Source organism: Ictidomys tridecemlineatus, chromosome 4, assembly GCF_052094955.1.
Source record: "Ictidomys tridecemlineatus isolate mIctTri1 chromosome 4, mIctTri1.hap1, whole genome shotgun sequence".
In the NCBI taxonomy this organism is placed as follows: Eukaryota; Metazoa; Chordata; class Mammalia; order Rodentia; family Sciuridae; genus Ictidomys; species Ictidomys tridecemlineatus.
In genome coordinates, this window is record NC_135480.1 from 191,181,100 (window position 1) to 191,206,733 (window position 25,634).

The window sequence follows — 25,634 nt, forward strand, 5'->3', positions numbered from 1 at the left end:
CTCCTAAGGGCCTCAGAACTGTCACCCCCCACCTCCCTCGGGTCCCATTTCAAAGGACCAAAGATCCATACTGAGCGCCCGGTGGGTACCAATCAATTAAGAAAAAAAAAAATCCTGGGACTTCCTACCTCCTGGAGGCCAGGCACTACTAAAGACACAAGGAGCTGGGCGCAGTGCCCACGCCTGTCACCTCAGTGGTCCAGGAGGCTGAGGCAGGAGGATCTCAAGTTCAAAGCCAGCCTCAGCAAAAGTGAGGCCCTAAGCAACTCAGCGAGACCCTGTCTCTACATAAAATGGGGCTCCATGGTCAAGTGCCCCTGAGTTCCATCCCCAGTACCCCCCCACCCCGCCTCCGCCAAAAAGACACACAAGGAATACAGAAAAGAGTAGAAGCTTTCCAAAATTTCATACAGGATAGGAAGGGGACAATACAGAAGGGTCACTGAAGGAGGAAGCTTTGGGGTGGGCTTCGGGGACAAAGCAGATTTAGGGGAGAGCGAGGAAAGGCATTCTGGGCAGAGGGAACAGCACAGGCAAAGGCACGGGGTCCAAAGCATGAGCTGAACTTGAGAACCAGAGGCAGGGTCCTCAGGAGACAGAGGAAGGCAGGGCGCAGCAGACAGCCTCCAGGGGGGCATGGTGGGGTGGCTGCTCTTCCTGCCAAACCTGAGCTAGAAGCCGACCCCAGGAGGACCAGCCCCGTCAGGACTAAGGCCCCCAAGGACTGGGCCTTCAGACTCAAGGTCCCAGGTGCCCTGGAGAGACCACCCCCTTTCTGCAAATCTGGTCCCCATCTCCATGTCACCTCCTTAACCTCCCACGGACCCCTGTGATCTTCCAGTTGAAAGATCACAGGTCAGATTGCTCTTCCCCACCACCCACACAGAGGGGCTCTCAGCCATTCCAAAACTGAGTCCCCCCTCCCTGGCTCGGTGGCTCGTGCCACCCGACTCCAGGGCACTCCTGTGCATACGCCCATCCACGCCTCGTACCTTCTGAAGCCCCTTCCGGTCCAGCCAGGGACAGCCCCTGCTCTCGCCCCACCCTGACTCCTCCCACGTAAGGAAACAGAGGCGCAGACAAGCAGCCATGGCGAGACTCACAGCCTGAGCCAGGGTGCTCTGGCGCGAGGACCGGGGAACGGCGGCCACCAGACTTGTGGGGGAGCAGGAGGAAGGGGAAGGAAGACTCCCTGGCCCAGCCCCATAGCCAGCAGCCGGGTCCTGCAAGAGACCTGGCCACGGAACTCAGCAGCCCGGTCAGTGGGCAGGCACAGACCACTGCTCTCCAGGGCTGGCCTCGGGCTGCGCAGAAGCTGGTCCTCAAAGAAGTATGGGCCACCGCCTCTGAACACACCCACTGCCCCCAGAGCCCTGGAGCAGCAGGGCTGCGGAGAAAGAGGAAGGGGCCCTGGTGTCGGGGATTCTGCCCTCACCACCCCTGGGCTCTCTGCCTGCCCTTATGTGGCAGAAAGGGCCACTCCTGGGGGGACCCCGCTGCCTCTGGCTGCTCCCCACCCCGCATGTCTGAGGCCCCTTGGTGACCCAGAGTACCAACTCGGCATGTGCAGGAGGGGACGCCCAGGCACAGAGGGAGAGCACATCCAGGTTCACTGGACATGGGATCCAGGCTGGGCCTGGACTCTTGCACCCCGAGCCAGAGGAAAGCCCTCAAGTCCACCCTCGCCTGGCCCGGCCCCCCTAAGCCCGGGAGAAGTGGTAACAGCTGCTGCAGCGCAACTTCCTGGCTGGGCTGGTCCGGGCGGCTGTCCTGGAGTCTGCTCCCGACTGGCCGGTCCAGGGAAGCCGTCCTTCCCGCCAGCCCTCCCTCCTTACCTCACTGGGGATCCACCGTCCTGCAGCTGGGGCTCAGAGGAGCTGCCTGGGAGGCCTTTGTTGTAGGGAGCCCCCTGCTCCGTCGCACCCTCACCAGCCTCTGCCAGGCAGCCCAAGCTGCTCACAGACAGCATCTCTCCCCACCTCTCCCCGCCCCGTGCAGCTGAGGCCACCGCCTGCCTGCCTCCCTCGGCAGGAAGCGCCCGCCTGATTTCCTACAAGTGTTTGTCAGAAGGAGGGGTTCGCGGTGCAGAGCAGAGCCCAGGCGTTTAACCCCTTGCAGTTCAACCGCGGGTCTGCGCTGCCCTGGAGAGGTGCTCACCGGATCTTCTGATGTCACGGGCTTGGGACCATCTTACACACTAGCCTCCAGGTACAGACTGGGAGACTGGGGCCCGGAGAAGTTTAGAGGCTTGGCCAAGGTCACACAGCTGCCAGGGAGGAGGCCTGAAGCCTCTATCCTCTGCTTGCTTCTTCCGTGACCCCTTCCCTCCCGTGACCCCTTTCCTCCCGTGACCCCTTTCTTCTCGTGACCTTGGCCGACTATACAGTGGGGGCTTAGATTGGATGCTCCCTGGGGACCTTCCAGCTCCAATACTGTTTTCTAAATGACAACGGGATCCAGGCTGGGCCTGGACACTCCCGAGGGGGGCGTGAGACTCCTCACCTCCGCTACAGCCTCACCCTGAAGTGGCCACAGCCACCATGGAGGTAGGGACCTGGCTGAGCTGGTGCATTTCCCTGTTGTCAGTGCCCCTGGGGGGCTCCCCAGGGGTCCAGGCACAGATTTATCCAGTGGCCCTGCCATCCTTCCCCAGGCTGCCCAGCAGGCGCCCCCTGAGTGCGCCAGGTGCCGGGTGTATGGCACACACAGTGCAGGTGGAGCACTGACCCCTGCCCTGGGGACACACAGCCAAGAAGCTAGAGAGGTGTGCAGGGGACAGAGTGGGGAGGCGCAGGGTGACCAGTTCTGACACCGGGGCTCACCCCTGAGCAGCAGAGTCTGCCTCTGGTCACCCGTGACTTCCAAGGTCCAGGTGGCTGGGACTTGTCCTGTGGAAAACCTGAGGGACGAAGAGCAGCAGGCTGGGGAGGAGGCCTGGGACGGGCAGGAAGGGCTGTGAGAGCCACAGGGGTGGAAGACGGAGCAAGCCGCAGGAGGGCCACGGAGAGCCGGGGCCACGGAGAGCCGGGGTCGGGGGGCTGGCCCGAGGCCAGCGGGGCCAGCCAGGGGGTCAGGAGCCACGGTGGAGAGGGGCACGGGGTCAGTGGAGAGGGGCAGGGCTGGTCCACGGTGCCAGCTCCCAGTGCTGCCCCACCCTCTCTCCAGAGAGGCTCGAGAAACCAGCAGAACAGTCCTCACAGCTGTCCCAAAGCCTCCAGGTGACGGACAGTGGTGTCCCCATTGGAGAGAAGGCAGTCCCAACCTGCGCCCAAGTCCCAGCCCCACTTCCTGCTGGCTGTGACTTCTGACCTTCTTTAAGCCTAAGTTTCTGGCCATAAAGCAGGGCTAGGAGTAGCCACCTTAGAGCTGAGGCGACACCCGCCGAGCGCAGGGCAGGGGACCCGGAGCAGCTCAGCCCGAGTTCAGTGAGCTCACTACCATTGCGGCCAGTGCTACTTAGGCCCAAGGCTCCTGTGCCCTCCAAGGGCTGGGCGGGACGGCCTCTCCTCCAGCTTGGCACACCGTCCCCAGCAGTGAGTGTCTGCTGAGGGGGGCTGGGGGCAGTCAGTGGGGAGCGTGGCAGAGCCGGGCTGCACAGGCCCCTCTCCCAGCCCGCGCCATGGCTCCTCTGCCTCTCACCCACATCTGGCTGGCGGGCTCCAGGCCCAGCCCCAGCCCACCATGGAGCTGAGCCAAACCCCGAGGAGGCCCCTGTGGGCCATTGTGAGAGAGGCGGGCTCCCCGACTGCTGCCAATCACCCACCACCCTCCCTGCTCATTAATGCGGCAGCCCTGCCAGCCAGGCCAGGTGGCTCCTCCAGCAGGGCCCACCCCCCCAGGCCCCTGGATCAGCCAAGCCCCTCTCAGGGGCAGCCTTAGCACTGGGGTGCAGGCTCTTAGAACCCCAAGCCTTGCTGTCCCTCGTCCCTGCCCTTGCTCACACAGCCTAGGGCACACCCAGGACACGGGAAGCCACAGCTGCTGACCCACTGAGCCCTGGACAGCCAACCCTCACACCTTGTCCTCAGGCCGGGGGATGCGGGGCAGCCACGGGGGGCTTCACTGCCTCCTGGGGGAACTGGGGTGGCAACCCCCGACCTGCTGTGCTGCTCTGTCTCAGGCCCCTCCCAGGCCTGCAGCCTCCCCCTGCCCTGGGAAGCCCCCACCCCCAGTTCACCCACCCTCCTGCCGAGTTGCTGAGCTGACCCCAGTAGTTAAAATCCACAGGGAGTCAGGTGAAGGTTTCAGGAGTGTCCTGGAAGTCCAGAGCCAACCCCACCTGGGAGAGCCAGGACAAGAGTCTTCCCTTCTTAGAACCAGGATTTAGAGATTCTCTCTGAGGCCATCGGAGATTATCTTCTAACTCTAAACCTCCGGGGTTCTTCGATATATTTGCCCCACGGGCAGCACGGCCATGCCGGTGGGCAGCTGCAAGGGCACAGGGCCGGTGGGCAAATGGAAACTGCAGGTTTCCCTCTGGAAGCTGTGTGGCCTCAGGAAAGTCACTTAACCACACTGAACCCCAGATTCCTTTATCCGTAAAATGGATACTGACTTTCCATGGTTCTGAGGATGATAAATGAGGTCATGGGCCTACGGTTGTTGGCCAAGTGCCCACAGCAACTGCTCACAAACGATGCCTTTGGTCTTGGTGAAACACTCATGTGGCTTGGTTTTGAATCCCATATGCTAAAAGGCACAGCCCACCCTCCCAAGGGGAGGGAAACGCTGCCATCTCCTGGTTCCCCCAAACTAGTCCTGGGGGCTAGTGACCCAGCTAGAAATGATGTCCCCACCCTGAGTAGTTCAAGAAGGGAGGAAACAGGCCTCCCTTGGCTAACTGAGGCACAGGTCACAAGGAGGATGGGCGCCCGTGTGCACCATAATTAATGCTTTTCAAGAAATCAAACCAAAAAAGTGCATATACCAGGACGCACTGCTAACAGCAAGGCTTCAATACCTTGTTAATTCTCCTGCGTGGACTCGTTTTCACTTCTCAGTCCTGGGCCAATCCAAGGTGGCAGATGTTTCACGGGTGAGGAGCCCGGACTTCAGCCAGGCAGTCCAGATCCAGAAAGTGCCATCTCCATCACTTCATGACGGAGGCCTGAAGAGATGAGAAGGTTAGAAACAACCTCAGTGTCCAACAAAAGGGGATTCATGAAATGAATTCTATTTCCACTCAAAGGGATACTCTAGCCACCATGGGCATGCTACAGAGGAATAAAAATGGGGTGAAAAATCATGATGCGTTCAGCAAATGAGCTGGATATAAAGTGATACGTATCAAGTCTGAGTCCACTAAAGGGAAAGAAAGTACAGTAAAACATGGAAGAAGAGAGGGAGACAAGGAAAAAGGGAGAAAGAAAATGTTTACAGAGATTATCGCTAGGTGCGTTGTAGGGAAGTTCACCTTTTCATTACGCATATTTTCTAAAACTAAGTTACTTGAACATAAGCATCAGATGAACATCTACTATGCTTGGAACACCTCCCCCCATCTTTCAAGACCTGGGGTGTGTTCCTCCTCAGTGTCCCCACCTATGGGGGCTGGGGAAAGGGAGGGCTCTGGGACCTCAGGGCTCTGGCATCCCATGCCTCCCACGCCTCCGCCGTCCAGGGTCTTGTGCACACTCTATGCACACACGGCCACTACACAGCAAGCACATGGTCATGTGGAAATCACAGAAAGGAAAGGAGCAATCAGCTCCAGTCCCACCCACTCAGCATTCTGGAGCATGACGAGTTGTGTCATTGGACCTTCCTAAGTAATCATGCATGTGATTGAGGGGAGAAGGCCGGAGAGGTTATATGACTTGCCTGAAGTCACACAGCACACTAGGGGCAGAGTTGGTCTGTATCCACAAATAATTATCCTCCAGATTAATTCCTTATTTAAAGGGGCTGAGTGGAGCCCCTAGGACTCTGACTCCTCCCCCCAGTCGTTAGTCCTTGGCTGTGATCCCAGGACTCCAAGGAGACTGACACTTGGGCTCCCATTATGGCTTTGATCCCTGTCTCTCTCCCAAAATAGGGAGGTGCTGGCAAGGACCTGGGGTTGGTGTGGGAGCAGCCCTGGGGTCTCATTTGGCAACCACACTGGAGTCTGGCTGCACCTGGCAGGGGACAGCAGGAGTGGGGAGGAGGGTCCGGGCAGGTGGGGCAGGATAGCCTGGGTCCTGAGCGGGTGGTTCAGACCTCAGCTGGTTTTGCTTGCAGACCTCTGATGGCCTCATCAACACCCGAGGACGAGGCTTCCCTGGGGTGAGCAGGGACAGCAACAAGAGGATGTGATTCCACTCGGGGCACAAGGGGCCCGCATGGAGCAGGGCTGCTGTGAGTCTCTCCCAGCGCCCCCTGAGCTCAGCCTTCAATGCCTCGCGCAGGCTGCTGGGTAACTCTCCTGGGACACCATCCTGGTCAGGCATTTCGCCTGTGAAAGACCACTGAGGGCTACGGTCACCTGGAGGCTCAAGGCCAGTCATTCTGGCCTGGAGTCTGGGCTCACAGCAGTCTCCTCCTGGGCCAGGGGGCCACCACTGTGACTCACACTATGGACTGAGCCCCATGGCTCTCAGGCTGCCTGACCAAAGTACACTGCTGTGGGGGTCAGGCCCCTGAACGACCAGGAACCCCCAATCCCAGCCACTCTGTAGAAGCAGGGCTGGAGGTACCCCTTCGGGCACTCTGCATACAGCTATTGAAAAACAAAAAAGGACAAGAAAAAGGCCCCTGGTGTTATTTACTGATTTCCCTAGTGTACATACCTCACCATGGCCAATTTCAAGGCGCCAACATGAAATTACTGAACACAGCCCTGGGTAGAGGGGCACCATCAGCTTCCACACCCCTGCGCATCCCAAAGTCAAGACAGGATAACCCTAGAGAAGAGCTGCGTGACTTCAGACTTAACCTCTCTGAACCTCAGGCTTCTTGTCTGTAAAATGGGGGCAACAATTACATCTACTTCAAGGCAATATCATGAAATGAAATGTCAGAATCTAGTAGGGCTCTGTACTGGGCACTGGGGAATGACAGTGGGGACAAAACAGAGGCGACCTCCCGCCTTCCTAGACCTCCTTGCAGTAGAACCCAGGCAGAGGCTAGAAGCCAGCACTCACTGTGGTCAGAAACATTGTCGTCACCGTCCCTTCCTTTCTCTGGGCTGACCTTGGAACGTGGGAGCAGAAGCTGTCCAGGATGCCAGATGCCACCCACTCCAGCCTTAGGAGGTGCTCAGGTAAGCCCTGCCCTGCCCATCTCACAGAAGGGACAGCGAGGCTCTGGGAGCTGGAGGACCTGGCACTCAGGGGCCCTGTGGAGGCTTTAAACTCCCTCTTCCTCCTGCTCCCTCCTGGGGTGCACTGAAATGTCCGTGGCAAAGGGGTTCCCAAAATACCCTCCCAGCCGACAGCTCAGCCTGGTCCCGCCCCAGTCGCTGGAAATCCCAGCCCCTGCACCTCGGGAGGCGGAGTCTGCGGGACGGTGGGGGCTGATGAAATCCCCTTGAAACAGCCTCAATCACGTGTTTCAAATGCAAACCAGCTGGCCTTTGGGAGGCGTGGGCACCTTCTTCCTCCCACGAAAGAGCAAACACTGCCTGTGGGGAAAAACCCGAACGCAGTCCCCAGAACACCATAGGTTCCATCCCACTGACAGTAGGTAAACCAGACTTAGGGGCCCGCAGCCCCCGCCCCCAATCCACGGGCACCAATTCTGTTTGCCTAACAAAAAAAGTCAAAAAGTGAAACCCACCAATTCCACAGGAGGCACCTGGAAAATTGTTTTGGGAAGTCCCTGTCTGTATCTAATCTTAGCCCTTTATGCTTCATTTTCAGTCCATTCCTCCTTCTGATCTACAAGAACAGAAGAACAAAGTCTCTTTTCATTGCAGCTTCTTTTCTCAGCCCTAAAATAGCTTGGGCTTGCTATCAGCAACGCTCCTTTCCAACTTTCTCATTCAGAAGCAAAAGGTTTTTAAACCTGAGTAAGGATCTGCTCCACGCTGTCACTTCTTTCAACTAAAGCCTGGGAAAGGAGCATTGGAAAAGTCACGTCCAAGATCAACCCAGCAAGCAGGCTCTGGTTTTGCTAGCGGCAGGCGGCCAGTCCCAGGACGCTTCCCCGCAGTGCGCCCTTGGGCAAGCTGGCCTCCTCTCTGGGCCTCCGTCCCCTGGTGTGTACCAAGAGGTGACTGGCCTTAGTTCTGCTGTTCGTTCCGGCTCCTATCACTGTCCAGACTGCCCACTGCACGCTAGGCCTTGCTCTCCCTCCCTCCCCCTGCCAAAAAAAAGAGGAAAAGAAACTTGCGTTAGGCGTCCGGGGAGGGAGCGCGGCTCGGAGCCGCCGGGCTGCGCGGGCCGTTGCCGGGTGAACCAACCTCGCACAAATCCCACAACTGCAAAGCCCCACCTCCCCGGTAACCACAGCGACCCGGGCCACGCCTCCGGCCCCCGCAGCCCGCAGCCCGCCAAGGACCACCCCCGGCTCCCCGGGGACCCCTTCGCTCCCTGCGATCGGCCCAGCCGGGGGCAAACGGCCGACGCCCCCACTCTGCGGAGGTGGAGACTGAGGCCCGAGGGCGGAGACGCGTCCCTGGGACCGCGCCCATCCCCGGGGCCGCAGTCCGTCTCCGCCCGCGGCGCGCGGGGTTTCCGCGCGGGGTTTCCACGTGGGGAAGACCCAGAGCAGCGCGGGCCCTGGGGAGGGAGCCCACCGCCGCGGCCCGGCCTCCCTCCCCTTGTCCAGGCCGAGAAACTGAGGCCCGCGAGGGGCCGCGCCCGGCAGGAAGCCCCCAGCTCCTCCCAGCGCCTCACCTGCTGAGACCCGCGCGGGAGGTTTCCTGGAGTTGAGCGGCAAACAAAGGCCTCCAATCCGCGCGCGGGGCGGGGCGCGGCGGGGCGGGGCGGCCGCCTCTTAGCTCCCTGCGGCCGACCCACGGCAGCGGGAGGCGGGGCCTGGGGCGGGGCCTCGTGAAGCTCCACCAATCACAGGGAGGCGGCTGCTGCGGCCCGCCCCCAGGGACTGGGACTCGGGGGACCCGGCTCGCGGCTCGGGACTGAAAAGCTCACTTCTGGTAGGCTGCTGCTTCCGACTGGAGTGCCCCGGGGAGTCCCCGAGGAGATTATCGCACGGAGCCACCCGGAGGAAGAAATCACAAGCTTATGGCTGAAATAGGCTGCTTAATAACTAGCAATAAACTTTCCTGGGCCAGAGAGGGACAATAACTGCCCGAGATCGAGATCGCGCAGTGACTTCAGGACAATACTGTCCCCCCAAAGCGCACCTTGAATAATGGCCGTATTATAGGGTGTCAAACTGAACTAGGCTCTTGTGTCACTTACTGCCACTGAACTGCCACAAATGTGACTCATAACCTTCGAGACTCTTCACCATCCCCTCCCCACCTTTGGCATCATGTATAAAGATGTCAGGGCCGCAGGTCCATGGCCTGGGTGGACCTCTGACACCTCCTGCCTCCCGGGATTATTGGTCCTTTAAAAGACACCAGGGCAGCCAGGCACGGTGGCCCATGCCTGTAATCCCAGCTGCTTGGGAGGCTGAGGCAGGATTGGGAATTCAAAGGCAGCCTCAGCAATGGGGAGACGTGCTAAGCAACTCAGTGAGACCCTGTCTCTAAATAAAATACAAAATAGGTCTGGGGATGTGACTTAGTGGTCAAGTGCCCCTGAGTTCAATCCCCAGTACCAAGGGGGGTGGGACACCAGGGCAGGTGTTTGTCCTGGGGCTTTGTGTTGTGGAAAGAGCAGGCCTGGGCCTCGGGCCTCCAAGTCCAAACCTGCCCTTCCTATCTGTGTGCCTTGAGCAATTTGATCTTTCCAAACCACCTGAAATGCAGCTTTTGGGTTTAGAGACCCACAGCAGGGAGAAACCCATACACCCAATGGATAGCAGCACTAGAGTCAGGCCCAGGAATTCTGGAGGGGTCTGTCCGTCTGTCCCCTGATGGTTGGACCAAGTGAGGAGATGGTGGATTCAAGGCAGGGACATCACCACCGTGCTGGAGTTCACAGAGCAGGTCACATTGCTAACCAGTGACCTTGGAGCTCTCTATTCAGCATAGGCACACCAGGGCTTGGGCCCCGGAAGTATGGCATTCACAAGGCCAGTGGCTCCTGGAATCCTCTCTCCAGGGCCGATGTTGGTCCAGAGATTGAGCCCCACATGGCATCCCACCTCCCCTGCAGGGAAGTGGCACTGTCCCCATGGTATCAGTGTCCTTCAGTTGCTGTGACAACTACCACTTTTGGTGACTCTGAACAGTATGCATTTGTTCTCTTACAAAGACAGGTCAGAAGTCCAAAGTCAGGACCACTGGGTGGGTTCTCTGCAGGGAGAAGCATCTGGCTTCTGGCTGTCCATGGCCGCCAGCACCCCTTAGCACCTGAGTCTGTCCTTCATCTTCAAAGGGTTCTGCTGCACCTGCTCCCCTCAGCCCAGCCCCTCTCCTCTTCTGCATCAAATGTCCCTCTGAATCCCTCCCACATCTGCAACTGCTGGCTGAGGTGCTGCTCCCAGATTCCAGGAGTGGGGATCTAGTTCTTGGGGGGGAGGGGTCTATTATTCAGCCCACCCTATATATTATAGGACCTTCGGGGCTCAGGTGAAATCACTCGCCTGTGACCATGGGGTTGGCCCCCCTGCAGTGGGACAGGGCTATTACCTGCAGTGTAACAGACCCTGCGGGAGGGAAAGGGCAAACAAGGCTCCTTGAAAGGGCTGGAGCCTCAGGTGGTTTGCCCAGCTGGAAAGGGAACGGGGACAGCTAAGAGTAGGATTTTGAACAAGACCCTGGAACCAGTGCCCCATAACTACCTCACCACCACCCGGAGCTCTGGACAAAGGGCTGGGCAAAGTAGGACTTCTTACACCTTTCCTTCACCAGACAGTTCCTGGACAGGAGGAAATGGGCACTGGGGCTGGCCCTGAGCCCCTACACCGTTTCCTTCATCCTCCCCAATCTGAGCCTCTAACACCCACTGCCCTTGACTGCTGAACTGCTGGGCCCGAGCCGGCAGGAGACAGCAGAGGTGACTGGGTGTTCACCGCCTCGCCCAAGGACCGGCAGGCACAGAAGCCCAGCCCTGCCTTGAGTGGCTACCACTGCAGGTCTCCTTTGCACTCCAGGGTCCCAGTGGGTAAAGCGGAAGCTGTTCCTGTCCTGCTTCCCCTGGGAGCAGCTCCCTAATAAATCACTTGCATGTAAATCCTGGGCTGAGTCAGCTTCCGGGGGAGCCGACCTACAGCCAGAAATCCGTGCTTGCTGGGTTCTGCATCATGCTATGCCTGTTTTACTCTAAAAATATTATTTCTACACACTTAAGTTTTATCCTCAAACCTTCAAGTAAGTGCTTCAAGATGCAGGTGAGGCTTGGGTGCCCCTGCCCACCCGGCCATGTATCCCAGACTAAGCCATGGGGCAGGGGTTTCAAGGTGGCACTGTGCTTTCCACCTGTCCTGCGTACCCCCTCCACATCGAGCACTCAGAACCCAGCCACCCAGGCCGACCACACAGCGCTCTGGCCCTAACCTTGTTCAGATTTCTTTATTGAAAAATTAAAGTCGTAAGCTCTGTATATAAATACACTGACCCTGCTGGTCATCTGCAAGGCCTCCGGAACAGGCTGGGGGGTGGGAAGCTGGGGCTGTGGAGTCCCCTGGAGTGCGGGGAGGAAATAAATAATAAATACTGTGGGGAGAGGAGCCAGGAGGAAGGGTGTGAGTGGGGGCGGGCTTGATGCTTGTTTGTGGCACTGAAGGTCCTGCAAGATGCCCCCGCAGGAAGCCGTGTCTGAGTTCTCCTGTGTCCTTGCTCCGGAGGCTCAGGCATCTGGGGGTGGGCTGGGTGCTAGCTGGCTGGGGACAGGAGTGCCACCCTCCAGCCAATGGAAGCAGGCCCTCTGCCCTTCCTCTTCTGTCTTCCTTCCCAGAACCTCTCATATTGAGCGCCCACCGGGTCCCCGGCACCCCAACTCTGACCTGCCATCTGTCGGCCTTGCCCAGTTCCCTTTTCCCCCAGTTCTGGTGCAGTGGGCCAGGAGGGAGAGGGGACGCCTTCCTGCCACCCAGGCCACGCAGCCCCTCCCCCTCGAGGAGCCTGGGAGTGGCAGGACAGGGGAGGGACCCGGGGCTGGGCAGTAGTGGGAGGCCGTTAGGCCTCGGCCCCTAGAGCATCACATTGAATTCGGTGACCAGGAAGTCGATGTAGTCACGGTCCTTGGTCTTGAAGGCCTCAGCGATGATGCGGGCAGCCTCCCGATGCTCCTTGCCCCGGAGCGTCAGCCCGTTCACTTCCAGGATCACGTGGCCCACCTTGAGCTGCCCACAGTTGTGGGCCGAGCCGCCTCGCTGCAGGGTGAGACACAGGGCAGGGGTCACCTGGGGCACCTGAGCGTTAGGCGGGCCTGGCTCTGACCACCCCCTGCGCAGCCTGACACTGCCAACCAGCAGCCACCCCGGCTTCTGCTGCCACCCAGCACAGGTGAGGCGAGCTTCCCAGGCCTGGTCCAGTGGGCCAGAGCAGAGTGGGTCGATGTCCTCCTGCTGTCCTGCCCACAGCCCTCAAGGAGTCCCAAGTCCCAGTGCCAGGGCAGGGGCTGTCCTTGGATGCTGTCACCTCAGGATAGCAGCAAACCCCCAGGGATCCTGTGATACGGGCCCTCAGGAGTAGAAAGATGGTCAGCAGGGACCCTTGGGTGTACCTGAATGGTGACAATCCTAGGCAGGGGCTGGCGTGTGTTGGCGCCACCCTCGATGGCGATGCCCAGGGTAGCTGCACTTTTCTTCACGCGGACCAGGGTGGACGTAGGCTCCAGGAGTCCAGGCTGCAGGTGTAAGGAAGGTGACCGTTCTCAGTGGACAGGCCTGGCTGGGGACAGGGCTGGGCCAAAACACACCCCTGGGCCAACAGGGTTCAGACTCCATCCTGTGTGGGGAGCCTCCAGTGTGCAGTGGGTATCCTCGGCTCCTGAGTCCCTGCAAACCTGGGGCTGACTGCCCAGCGTGGCAGGGACTGGAGTCCAGGCTGTCTGACCCAAGGCCTGTCTCAGCCTTCAGGACACGTCAGAGCAGAGGGGAGTCCCCTCAAAGGTCCTGGACCAGCCTCAGCACTCAGTCACCCAGGGCCTCAGCACTCAGTCACCCAGGGCCTCAGCACTCAGTCACCCAGGGCCAGGGCAAAGGTGGGATTTGAACTGGGCCTCCAGGTACCCGGAGAACCCCTCCGAATATCCATTCTCTGGTGATGGCACTCACCGCCTCCCCGGTGGTCCCTGCAAGCTGCACCCTGTCCCTGGGGCCTCCCATTCTGCACCTGGGCACCTCCTCTTGACCTCGGCACCACTCCCCCACTCACCGGCTTGGTGGCCCCCTCGGTGGCTCTCTCCGTCCGCGGCAGCTCCTTGCTACTCTTGTTCTTGGTGGAAGCCATCTGTCTGCCTCTGCCTGGGGCACTGGCCTCCAGCTCTCCGGCATCCACGCCACTGTCCTCACTAAGAGTCTGCCCACTGTCCGAGAGCTGGGAGAGCGTGGAGGCTGCTGGGGGTAGGGACAGGAGGATGGCAGCAGTCAGAGAGGGCTTCCTGGAGGCGGTGATGGAGCTGAAGGCTGGAAGGCGGGGGGAATTCTCCAGGCAAAGCTGGAGGGAGGAAGGAAGGGATGGAGGGGAAGGGGCAAGGACACTCCTCACCGCTCCTCCTCCCCTGGACCCTCTGCCCTCCAACAGGTCCTGGCCTGAAGGTCGCTACTCTGGGGCCATCTGCTGACCTCCCAGTTCTCAGCCACTAGTAAAATGATTAAAAACAGGTCAGCAGACAGACTCAGCCCTCGGACGTAGGTCGCCTGCTTGGTCCTGTTGTTTATTTGTAGTGAGGGACTATGTATCCAAATTAGGGGACCTGAGCCGGGTGTGGTGGCACGCCGGTGATCCCACCCACTCACGAGGCTGAGGCAGGAGGATCATAAGTTCAAGTCCAGCCTCAGCAACTTAGACCCTGTCTCAAAAATTAAAACAAGATGGGGTGGGGCTGACAGTGGTTGAGCGCTTGCCTAGCGTGTGTGAGGTCCTGAGTTCCATCCCCAGGACTGCAAAACAAACAAAAATTAGGACATTTCATGTTAGAAAATGTAGAAGTTTTTAATTTCTCAAGAAAAAAAAGGATGGTCTGCCACACCTGGCCTGGATCCCAGCCCCAGAGGGGCTTGAGCTAAGTGGCAGGAGTACGCCCTCTGGCTCTGAGTCCCAGGGACAGCTGTGCAGGCGCTGGCCAGGATCCTAGCCTCTCTGAGTCTCACCTAACACAGGGGTAGGAGGCCTGTGCTGGGAGTTACCATAAAGACCAGAAGATGGAGAGCAGGTGGGCTGTCAGGAGAGAAGACTCACGCCAGACTGGCCCTCAACAGCTGCTGGCTCTAGCCCAGTCTCTTCACATGTAAAACGGGGCAATGACAGCACTCTCCTGTCTGGGCTGCCGGGGGTTAAGTGGGTTGATGGTGTAGGCAAGGCCCCGGGAGGGACAGTGGCTGGCCCTGGCCCATGGGAGGGCTCAGGAGCACAGCTGTTAGCTCTGATGCACACCCTGCTCCGTGCCAGGCCCTGACGCAGCAGCGGAGAATCCACCAATCCTGCCTCCTCTCCCCACAGCACCCCCCCACCGCTCTTCCTGACCTGCCAGCCCTGCATGATACATGGGGCACTGCAGTCCCCCACTGGGCCTGCTCCCTTCCCCATCCTGAGCGCCCAGTGTCACTCCAGCCACAAGATGGCAGCAGAACCCAACAAAATGTACCCACACCCTCCATCTGGAGACCCACCCAGAGCCCGGCTCCTCCCAGCCTTCACCTCCCGGAGGCTGGATGACCCTGGAAAACCAGGGTCCCCAGGTCCTGGTGGCTGGCCTGCTGGGTGTCACTGTCTTTAGTCTGACCCTTCAGTGCCAGGTCAGGAGCCCTGTCAGGGGTCCAGAGCCTGCGACACACACCTGGACCCCCGCACGTACTCCAGGGCCAGGCCATGGGGGACAGGAGTGACAGAAGCCACCGTCTTCCACAGGGGACAGGAGTGACAGAAGCCACCCGTCCTCCACGGGGGACAGGAGTGACAGAAGCCACCGTCTTCCACAGGGGACAGGAGTGACAGAAGCCACCCGTCCTCCACGGAGGACAGGAGTGACAGAAGCCACCCGTCCTCCACGGGGGACAGGAGTGACAGAAACCACCGACCTCCACGGGGGACAGTAACAGAAGCCACCTGTCCTCCACGGGCTCATTCTTCCTGGAGGGGCTGGGAGGAGGGTGCGGGCACCAGCACTGGGGAGCTGGGGGAGGCGCCCACCCCCTGAGCCACCTCGAAGGGCTGTCGCTGTGGGCCCAAACGACTGTGGGAGGCTGAGGCTCGACGGGGGCAGCTTGTCCAGTGGCAGAAGCAGGACTCAACCCCAAGTCCAAGACCACCAGGCCACCTTACTACTGGACCTCGGCTAGCAGGCCCCTCAGCAGGCACCTGGGCCCAGCGAGGCCAGGGGCCCAGGTCCAGAGCCCGCCCAGCCCGGGGCCGCACTCACTGCGCGTCTGGGGCAGGGCCCGCACTTCGTTCACGTCGGGCTCGCTGTCGGGCCGGTGCACCTCCACCAGGACGAAGTGTTGGTTCGGCTGGTCCAGGGGGTCGGAGGGCGAGGGCGGCGGGAGGCAGCCCCCAGCTCCTGGGGCTTCTGCCGAGGGGCTCCTCAGGTGTGGGGGCGACTGGACCCGAGGGAAGGGGCCGATGGGCTGCTGGGTGACCAGGGCCAGGTGGGCATCCAGTGGCCTCTTGGAGCTGGGTTTGGCCGGGGAGACGGAGGCGTAGATGGGGGAGGAGGGCGAGTCCTGGGTGGAGGGGGGCCCTGGGGAGGGTGCGGCGGCCGGCTGCGGGCTGCAGGTCTGGGGTGCGGAGAAAATGATGCCTGAGTGCGAGGAGGCGGAGGAGGGGGGCTGGGGGTCCTCCCTGGCGGGCTTCCTCGGCTGGCTGGGCGGGCGGTCCTGGCCTGGGCCTTGGCCCAGAAGCGGAGGGGGAGGCGGCAGCTTGGTGTGGGGCAGCTCCTCGGAGCTGGGCTTGACGTCGTCCTGCCAAAAGACCCAGCAGGAGTAGAAGGAGTCAGAGCCCATGGCGGCTGGGCAGGGAGCAGGGAAGTGGGTGCCGAGCTCAGCGCTGGCCGTGCTGCCCTGAATAATGCAGCAGCCCACGGGAAACTGTCAGGCATGGCAGCCACCGAGGAGCGAGCGTCGGGACCTTGGCAGGCGTCTCTGGGGACTGCGCGGTTACCTTTGGGAATTGGAGCTCTTGGCGTCGGCCAGGGATTGTCACAGGCAACAAGACTTAATTAGAGGAGGATGGAGAGGACGGACACACAAAAAGGATTTCCTAGGCTTTTCCTTTTAGGGGATTGTCTTGGCCACTGGAGATGGGAGGTGAGGTAAGACCGGAGAGAGAGAATGGACAGAAGGAGGGACACACGGCTGTGGTGCTGTGTGGCTCTGGGCAAGGCACGGCACCTCTCTGAGCATGTCACTGGGTAACAGCAGAGTAGGTGGGGATGTGGCTGGTGTTGGCATGGCGGGCAGCAGCTGTGGACCCACAATTCCTTCTCCCTCTGCCTGGGCAGGAGCCAACACTCGCCTGGCTCTATGGCCTCGCGTGCACCGTTCTAAACGATGTGCTTCAGTCAGTTAATCTTGCCACAAACTGCTGGGGTAGGTACTGTGTAATCGTCCCCATATCACAGATGGGAAACCAGAGGCACAGAGAGGCTAATGAATTTGCCCAAAGTCACACAGTCCATGGAGGAGGTGGGATTCAAACCCAGGCAACCTGGGTCCCAAATCCAGGCCATTCAAAAGCCACCTGGGTCAGACACACACAGGTCTCATGCTATAATCAGCATCCACGTCCAGCCGAGGCAGAGCTTAGGAAGGCTCATTCACCATGTGCCCAGTGCCTGGACGTGCATGACCATGTTCAGGTAACACATCGAAAGCAAGGTCCCCGGGCGGAACCCCTGGGGTCAGCGCCTGCCCTGCCCACAGTCACCGTGGTGAGCTACCGCGGCCCTGCGGGAGATGGTGGAGGGGCCCTCGGTGCGCAGGTCTGCAGACACAGCAGAGGCCCTGTCCTCCCGCCTTCCCTGTGTCCTCTCCTCGTGGCTGTCACTAAGAGGAGCCCAGGGGACACCCGAGGGACAGGCAGGTGGAACAGGGCCAGCGGGGCTTACCACGGACACGTCGGGGAGCGTGTTGACGCCGCCCTGGACGGCCTGGCCCGACTCCTCCAGGTCCAGGGTGTTCTGAAATGGACAAGAGAGCGAGCTGAGCCACCAGAGCCAGCGGCTCCCGGGAACCACGACCCTGGGCCTCGGCACTGGACGAGCTTCGCCTTCCTGACAGCCGCTGTCCTCTCTATCTGACCCCCGTAATGGGGGTCGGTTTTCCCGCCAGTCCCTTTGAAGCCGGTTTTCCTTGGGGACCTTCTGGTCATTTCTGGCCTCCCTGGACCACCTGGAGATGCACCACCGATGAACAGAGTCCCAGGGCCGGGGGAAGGCCCACGGCCAGCAGGAAGGACAGGGACATCTCACTCCTTCCTGTCTTAGTGGTCTGCATCCCGAGGGGTGGCCTAGGGCTTAAGTGGACCTGACTCACGTTCCTTCTTCCCTTTCTTAATGCTCCCTAAAGTGACACTGAGCTGTCAAAAGGCCATCTCTGGGGACCCAGCAGAGGTCCCCTCTGGGCTGGACTCAGGGGGCCGTTTCCATCCACAGAGCTCGGGATGGCCTTGAGCTTCTGTCACTGATGGATAACTTGGGGTGTCAACTGTACTGGCACAGAGAAGTGGGGGGTCCGTGGGGTGTTTCTCGAAGAGATCAGCGTCTGAAGCAGTGGGCTGAGTGCCGCTCACCCTCCCCAGGGCTGGGGACGTCACCAGTTTGTCAAGGGCCCCAGTGGAATGGGGCCAAGTTTACTCTCCGGAGCCGGGAACCCGGATTCTCCTGTCCTCGGGTCTCACCGCTGGGTGCTGGGATGGAACCTAGGCCCTCGCACCTACGAGGAAAGGGCTCCCACACGGGGCCACCCCCAGCGCTCGCTCGGCCCTCAACCTCCGCCTGCAGCACCCTCGGATCCTGGGCCCTTGGACTTGGAGCTCCAGCCCCGGCTCTCTAGGGCCTCCACCGTCACAGAGCCCGTCTTGGCAGGGGGCTACAGGTGCCCTGAGGGTTCTGCTCCTGGAGAGCCCTGACTAACGAGAGGCCCTGGAGGCTGAGCAGGCTCTGAAGCCCCAGACTGACCCCAGGCTGGGCACAGAGGAGGTGGGAGACCCGGACACCAGGTGGGCCAACGGCACCGGACACCTGGGGGAAGGCGTGATGGGGGAAGGCTTCCTGGAGAAGGGGGCACAGGTCCAAGCCGGGCCCAGAGGAACCATGGGTGTCTCAGACAAAGGAAAGGGTGGACGCAGAGGAGGGGACGGAAAGTGTGGAGAATCTTTGCGCAGCTCCGTGAGTCCAGCGTGGATGTGCTTGGATGCCAGCCTGAGGGCCGCCGGTTGCCATGGAGACAAGGTCAAGTTTGCCTCTTATGGAAATTCCCTTTGCTGGCCGCCCCCCGACTCCTGCAGCCACAGTGGAACACCAGGGCCGGTGCGGGGTCTTCACGTGGCCCTCGCGCCCTGCCTGGCTGTCACGAGGCACGCGCTGCTCCCTCACCTCTAAGATCCCACTCCCAGGTCACCTCCTCAGAGGGGGACCACCCACAGAAAATCGCAGCCTACCCCTGCCCTGCTGGCCTCCTCTCCTCGCTGACCCCTGCCCCCCAAGCAGCCAGGACGTAATCCTGGAAACACGAGTCAGGTAGCGTCTCTCCCTTGCTCGGGGACCCTGGGCCAAACACCACGCCCCCTGTGCCTCCAACTCGGCCCTGTCCTGCTGCTCCTCCAGCACGATGGGACCGTCCCTGCCCTCGCCACCATCCCGTCCACCCTCCTGGCTTTGCTCCTCTGTCTGACCCTGATCGCCATGGGGTTTGACTGTCTGTCCCTCCTGCTGAAACACAGCTCTGAGACGGCAGAGTTCGGATGACCTGGTCCCCTCAGTGTTCAGAACAGCGTCTGCTGGGTAAATATCCATCAAGTTAATGAGTCGATGGGTGAGCGGATCGGCCCACCACCCTAGGGAGCAGGCCCGAGTGGAGGCAGAGGGGGCTGCAGGCCACTGTGGGAGCCTAACGTTGGCTTCAGGGAGGGGTTCAACCTGCAGGCGCCCTGGGCTACAGGCTGGGACAAAGACACGGGGGCTGTCCTGCTCTGGGGCCTCTCCGGAGCCTTGGGGATTCCCTCAGTGGCCGGGCAGGCGTCTCCCAGTCAGCGAGGCGTCTGAGGGAAGCTCAGGAGGGGGAGAGTTCTGGAAGGAACGCCCGGGAGCCACGGACCTGGACCCGGGCAGGCTGGGCCCTGGGCGCCGTTCTCCTTTAATTATCTCATGAACTTTCCCCAGGACCCTGAGGGGTGGCCCTGGAACTCTCCTGGTCACATTTGCCACAACTAAAGCTCCGAGAGGGAAGTGGCTTGTCCCAAGGTCACGGCAGCAGGCCAGGTTTCTCAGCCAGGTCTGGGTCAACCCAAGGCCCATGATGTCCAGCCCCACGGGGGCATCGTGGGAAGGAAGGGCCTCTGAAATGAGAGAGCCCAGCCGCCGCTGGCCCTGCTGTCCAGGGCATCCTGGGGCCAGGACAGAAGGTGGGGATGGACGGGGGGGGGATGGACGGGGGGGAGGAGGAGGCAGGATCCCGCCTGGGAGGGAGCGGGAAGTGGGGCAAGCGGCAGACAGGTTGGAGCCCAGCCCTGCCAGACTCCATGTGCTGAATCCAGACGCTCAGGAGCCCCAACTCCCCGAGCCATGTTCCTTGTGCACCCGAAATAGCTGCAGACAGCAGGCCACGAGCTCGGGGGAGGGGTCAGCAGAATAGGCTTTGAGCAGAGGCTCAAGGTCAGAGTTCGTGCCTGGGCCTGGGGCACTCCGACCACTACTGGGGGTCCCTGCCCCTGCAGCCCCTGGGGCTTACACCAAGAGTCACACTGAGTCCTTCCCCGTGGGACCCTTCACCCACTCTACAGCTGAGGCAGCTGAGGCTCAGAGAGGGAAGGTCATCTACCCAAGGTCACACAGCAAGGACAGGGTAGGAAGCCAACTCCTATCTAGTGCCGGTCTCTACCTTCCAGACCAAAGCCCTGCTTCCCACGAGGGCCAGGACACCTCCAAGCCATGTGCCTGGTCCCCCTCCCTCATCCTTGGCTGGCGGCTGTTCACAAGGCTCCCTTCCTTCCCAAGGGGAGACCTCGCCTTCATGCCTGGCTGGGCCCAGTCAGAGCCCAGCCCCCCCGAGTCTGGTGTGGGGCAGCTGAGAGGGGACAAATGCCAAGTGAGGAATGGTGACAACCCCTGTTGACCCTGCCGCGCACTCTCGGGGCTCCGCAAGTGGAGGCGGGGAAGGCTTTGCTGGGACAACGTCCAGGCCCAGGTGCTGCCCGGGGCCACCTCAGCAGGAAGAGGCTGAGAAAGAGTCGCAGAAGCGGAAGGCTCTGGGCAGCCTCCACCCGAAGCCCCTGAGGCAGGGGGATGGCGGGCATGGCCAGGGCGCTGCGGCCTGTACCGCTCAGACCCCCTCCTCCTGCTGACCCGAATCCTGCCCCCGCCTGGCCCTCCCTGCTGCCCGGGGAAGGAGGTCTCAGTGGAAACTGGGTGACCCAGAATCTCCAGAAGGTCAGGGCTCCAAGGGCCCCGGGACAAGTGTCGGAAACTCGTCTCGGGAGGGAGGGAGGGAGGGACGCGGGGACCTGAGAGCCCGGCAGGGACATCAGTCCGTCTTGTTTCCACTGACCTCTGACCCCAGGGCAGCATTCCTTCCATGACACCTGGAGCCTCCGCGCCTCAGGGGAACCGGCCTCTGTCCCCTGGCAGAAGTCACAGGTGGGGCCTACCTACCCCCAGGTACTGCAAGAGTCACAGCCTCCCGCTTGCAGACACACTAGAAGCTTCCGCACAGTGACCACAGTGTTTCATCACAGGGTTGGGGTTGGTGCCCTTTCCCAGCCACCTTCCCTCAGGCTCTGACCTGGTGGAGACTGTGCCTGCGTCCCTGTCCTCAAACCACTGCAGATCCAGCAAGGCCCTGCCTGGGAGGCACCGTCCTAGGCCACTTGCTCTGGTGAACCGCTGGATCCCCAGGAAGGTGCGGAGGGCCCAGGCCTGGAGCAGAGTGGCCTGTTCCACTCAAGAGGGAAGACACGCGGCAGCCTCGCGGGGACGGGGGCCAAGAACTTCCTGACACTGGGAGGCAGGGTCAGCCGACCCGATGGGTCCCTGCACACTGGACAGTCACAACGGCCTCTCGGGTCACCCCGTCCTCCAGGCCCTCTGCACATGGAAGGGGGCATCTTAGATGCAAACAGCCCTGCATCGCTTACTAAAGACTCCTCAGGAAGCCGGGACCCCAGCACCTGCTGCTCCCCCGCCCCTTCTGCCCAGCAGTGCCCACACTTGGGCCCCAGTGGCCTCTTGCCCTTTGCAGTGGCCACACGCCTCCCAGCTCAGGTCCAGCTCCAAGCCGTCCTGCCCCAGCTACTGCCCTGCTGACCCCCAGCTTCAGATCTTAGCTGGGCCCCCTGTCCTCAAGATCCAGGCATCAGGCCACGCCTCAGCATGTCACTGCCCAGGGTGACCTGGAAGGAATGAAGTGGACCAGCCTCCTGGGGCGGGGGCAGGCCCGGCAGCTGCGGGGGTCTGAGCTGCCACACCCTCGTGGTGCCCCAATGAGGAGGGAGGCTCAGAGACCATAAGGGGCCCGGCCAACACAGCCATGGCCAGAGCTCCCTTGCAGCTCCCTTGCAGTTCCCTGCAGGGCCAGAAGGCGGGGACAGAGAGGCTCCAGGGCAGAGGCCCTGTCCCAGCACCCTGGAGGCCCTGGGAGCCTCTATCCAGGCACATTGGAGGCCTGGCTGCAAAGCCTCCCAAGTCCAGGTGGAAAAGTCTGAAGTCTAGACAAGACAGGGTCCCAGCTGCCATCCCTGACCTCCACGGCATCTGCTCAGGGTGTAGGCCTGGCCTTGACCTCCACGGTCTTTCTCTACGGTCCTCCTTCCAGCTCACGGGGTAGTGAGAGGACGAGCTCCTGCGCCTTGCCACTGTGAATCCACTGACCTCACTGAGCAGCCCTCAGGTGCTGGGTCTTCTTAGCCCAAAACACAGAAGTGGAAACGGAGGCTCAGAAGGCTGTGCCACCTGCCCAAGGTGTCCAGGCTACTGTCATGGAGAGCCGGACCTGCTGGTAGGATTCTCAGTCTCAAGAGATGAAGTCCTTCTGCTACAGACCTGCTTGCCCTAAGTGGAGGATTCTAGAAATGCTGGGCAGAATTTCTTTTACAGTCTGCTGTCCCAGCCAACATCTGTTTTGTTTTCTTTTGGCCCTGGGAATTCAACTCAGGGACACCCAAACAGTGAGCCCCATCCCCAGCCCTATTTGGTATTTTATCTAGAGACAGGGTCTCACTGAGTTGCTTAGCGCCTCACTTTTGCTGAGACTGGCTTTGAACTCACCGCCCTCCTGTCTCAGCCTCCCGAGCTGCTGGGATGACAGGCGTGGGCCACTGCATCCGGCTGAGCCAAAATATTTATGAGGGAAAAGGATATTGTTTGGAAGTTGCCCCAAAAAAAAAAAAAAAAAATGCTCAAGGCTGCCTCTCAGTTGGACAAATGGAAAGTACACGCCATCTGTCCCCGGGCGGCTGCATCTGATTTCCTGTGATCCACAGCCTCTGCTCGGAGGGCAAACGGCTGTGAGTGAACCTCGTTTAGCCTGGGATCGATAACGGACCGCACGACCCAGGGACGGCAGGCAAACAGACACTGGCTCCGCTTGGGACAACTGTCTGGGTATCTGGCTACCCGTGACCCAGATACCTGAAGCTGCCATGTGCTTCTCAATGCCAGAGCAAAGGACATTTTCCTAGGACACGGGAGGCGAGAATGTAGAGGACGATTCTGCAGGTGGCCGGGGGCGTGGCTTCAGTGAGTTCCTGCTCTGCATTTCCTGGGTCCCCACTGGTGCCAGGCCCTGGGCTGGCACCCGCGATGCAGACGGGAAAGATGGAGCCCCTGCCTGCACCCACGTCCTCCGTGCCGACACAGCAGTTACTGCAGCAGAGAGGAAGAGCGTGTGAGCCCCAGGAGCTCAGGGATTGGGCCACGAGTCAGAGATGTGTGCGGCTTTCGTCCCTTGACGGTGATCTGTTGGTCAGCATTACTGAGGCCAAGAGCTACAGGCACCCAGCGATGCTGCCGACGGCACCTGGCACTTGAGGAGGACTAAACAGGGCTCCGACCTCCTTCTCCCCCCGCAGGATGCTGCAGCCCATGCTCGGAGCACGGAGAGCAGATGGGGTGCAGCTGTCTCCTCGCCGTGCTGCTCTGAACCTTTCCCAGCACCTCTGACACAGGGGAGACTCAGACTGCAGGGGCCGCAGGCTCTGCCTCGGGTGGAGTGGGTAGTGAGTGGGCCGAGCTGTCTGGAGGGCACACTGCTCTGCAGGGACAGTGTAAGGCAAGGCTCTGGACACCCAGGACAGGCCCTGGCCACCTGCAAGAGGGGATCAGGGGGAGGAGCTTCCATCCTGTGGCCCTGCGTGCAGGGGGCCTGGCTGCGCTGGGTGTCCAATCTGAGATTTGTCCTATAGGTGTGCAGAGGGAGGGGCTGCCCAGGCAGCAGGGAGAGCTGGTGCCTGCACAGCCCACGGCCACCTCTCTTAGGGACTCAGGCTGGGTAGCCTTCCTTCATGACCTACAGACCTCTTGGCCTGGCTGGTTCATGGGAACAGACCTGTTCATCATGGGACAGATCCATGCTTGTCTATTCCTGATGATGCAAGAGATCAGGCCAAAACTATATCAGACCATTCCAGTCCCTGCTCTTACCTGCTCAGAGCTCTCATGCTGCTCAAAGTCAAAGTCCCCAGCATATAATCTGCCTCTCCTCTTCCCGGCACTGACTCTGGAGTGTGCTCAGGCACTCTAGCTCCTCAGGGCCTTTGCACATGCTATTCCTGCTCTAAAAATTTCTCTTCCTCTAGATGTGGGGTGGCTCTCTCCATCACCTCCAGTCTTACTCATGTGTCCCTTCCTAGCCCCACGGAGTCCCCTTCCCTGCTCTAAGTTTCTCCTTAGCACCTGTCACATAACCTGCTGCGCATTTTCCGTCATCCACCTGGCTAACTGCCTGCGATTCCTGCTCATCTCTGGATTCTGCAGGGGGCAGGGCTCCTCAGCTGCTTTCTACCGACTCCCCAGCACGGAGGGCTGCGGAGAGCACACGGCAAGCACTCCATCAGGATTTAACAGAACGGAAGGAAGAGCAGGAGGAGGGGAGGAAACATGACAGACAGACAGACAGACAGACGGCTGGTGACTCTGAGCCAGAGGCTGGAGAGGTCCACCAGGGAAGCGCCTCGGTCACCAGGGCACCACTCAGAGGCGAGCGGGCCGGGTGTCGGAATCCTCCCTCCACCTCTTCCCTAGCTGTGTGACCTCGAGCAAGTTGCTTTTCCTCTCTGGATTTCTGTAAAATGGGGGTCATAGCTGTGCCGGCCACTCCTGGATCCTGGGAGGGTGCAGAGGACACAGACGGAAAGCCCTACACCACAAGAGCTCTCAGCGGAGGTCAGCTCTAAGGTTGATAAAAGAGCCTTGAATTAGTTACGTGAGCCAGGCTCTGTGCTGAGCAGCAGGGGCTCAGTGGTGACCCCAGACATGGCTGCTGCCCTCCAACAGCTGATGGTCAAGGGAGTAACTGGTCAGGCCTGCAGAGATTGGAAAAATACACTAAGAGCCATGACAAGACTGGAGGAGCCAGGGGCTGAAAGCCACCTCTGGAGAGTATCAGGGAAGGCTTCCTGGAAGAGGTGGCACCTGAGCTTTGCACTGAGACAGGTTGTGTGAGGTGGAAAGGAGCAGATTCCAGCAGCAGCATCGCCATATGCAAAGGCCAAGGGGTGTCTCCACAGCAAGGCCCGACACTGTCATCCTCATTGTGACAGATCTAAAGCTGAGCCCAGAGAGGCGAGACCACTTCCTGAGGTCACACAACAAGGACGGGCTAGAGCGGGGATTTGAACAGAGTGATCAATCCTCACTCCAGGGCCTGAGGGCACCTGGTGAATGGATGACCAGGAGAGACAGCGAGCACCAAGAAGAAAGCCCAGTCCCCAGCAGGGACAGTGCAGACAGAGGGGTGGCCGGAGGGGCCAGAGCCCCCTACCTCTGCCCCTGGCTAAGGGACTCCCACAGTCCCCACCCGGCAGGAAGGACGGTACCTCCATCAGGTCTATAAGCCACAGCAGCCTCTCCTGGGGCGGAAGGATGGGCAAAAGGCAAAAAGAAAAATACATCAAATAAATATGAGGGACAGGCCGCCACGGCACCCCCGCCCCAGGCCCACGCACATGCAGACGAGATTCTCCCCCCCTTCCAGCTGGGGAAGGGGGGGGTGAGGGAAGGGCACACCGCTCCCCACCCCTCCATCCTGCCACGAAGGAGATGGGG

General features: G+C 60.6%; 2 protein-coding genes and 1 long non-coding RNA gene across 23 annotated transcripts in view; 1 reads left to right on the forward strand and 2 right to left on the reverse strand.

Moving 5' to 3' along the window:
• Window positions 1-8,906, reverse strand: part of Akna (AT-hook transcription factor) — a 44,650-nt gene extending 35,744 nt beyond the window's left edge. For 3 of the 8 annotated variants that reach the window (XM_078048036.1, XM_040286204.2, XM_078048031.1), the window contains exons 1-2: window positions 6,768-6,908; window positions 4,961-5,107 (exon numbers count right to left, since the gene is read on the reverse strand). The gene's annotated coding sequence lies outside the window, so the exon portion shown is untranslated. Of the gene's footprint in view, window positions 1-1,835; window positions 1,971-4,960; window positions 5,108-6,767; window positions 6,909-7,121; window positions 7,861-8,310; window positions 8,393-8,816 lie in introns of those variants that run through there. The other 5 variants (XM_078048033.1, XM_078048035.1, XM_078048034.1 and 2 more) reach the window with 5 other exon arrangements.
• Window positions 2,070-9,323, forward strand: LOC120889872 (uncharacterized). Of its 2 annotated transcripts, XR_005734062.2 has the most exons (4): window positions 2,070-2,208; window positions 5,001-5,123; window positions 6,220-7,240; window positions 7,839-9,323. It is a non-coding gene; the product is annotated as an uncharacterized LOC120889872 (long non-coding RNA). The 2 variants fall into 2 exon arrangements; XR_005734061.2 differs by having other exon boundaries at window positions 5,001-7,240.
• Window positions 9,324-11,550: 2,227 nt separating this feature from the next.
• Whrn (whirlin) overlaps window positions 11,551-25,634 on the reverse strand; it is an 80,952-nt gene continuing 66,868 nt past the window's right edge. For 2 of the 13 annotated variants that reach the window (XM_078048041.1, XM_078048037.1), the window contains 6 exons: window positions 25,406-25,438; window positions 17,265-17,336; window positions 15,582-16,119; window positions 13,376-13,557; window positions 12,723-12,845; window positions 11,551-12,369 (listed from right to left, as the gene is read on the reverse strand). In XM_078048041.1, coding sequence (XP_077904167.1) covers window positions 12,187-12,369; window positions 12,723-12,845; window positions 13,376-13,557; window positions 15,582-16,119; window positions 17,265-17,336; window positions 25,406-25,438 — 1,131 coding nt within the window. In that variant the 3' untranslated portion in view covers window positions 11,551-12,186. Of the gene's footprint in view, window positions 12,370-12,722; window positions 12,846-13,375; window positions 13,658-13,708; window positions 14,104-15,581; window positions 16,120-17,264; window positions 17,337-22,637; window positions 22,698-23,047; window positions 23,235-25,350; window positions 25,439-25,634 lie in introns of those variants that run through there. The other 11 variants (XM_078048039.1, XM_078048040.1, XM_013356651.4 and 8 more) reach the window with 11 other exon arrangements.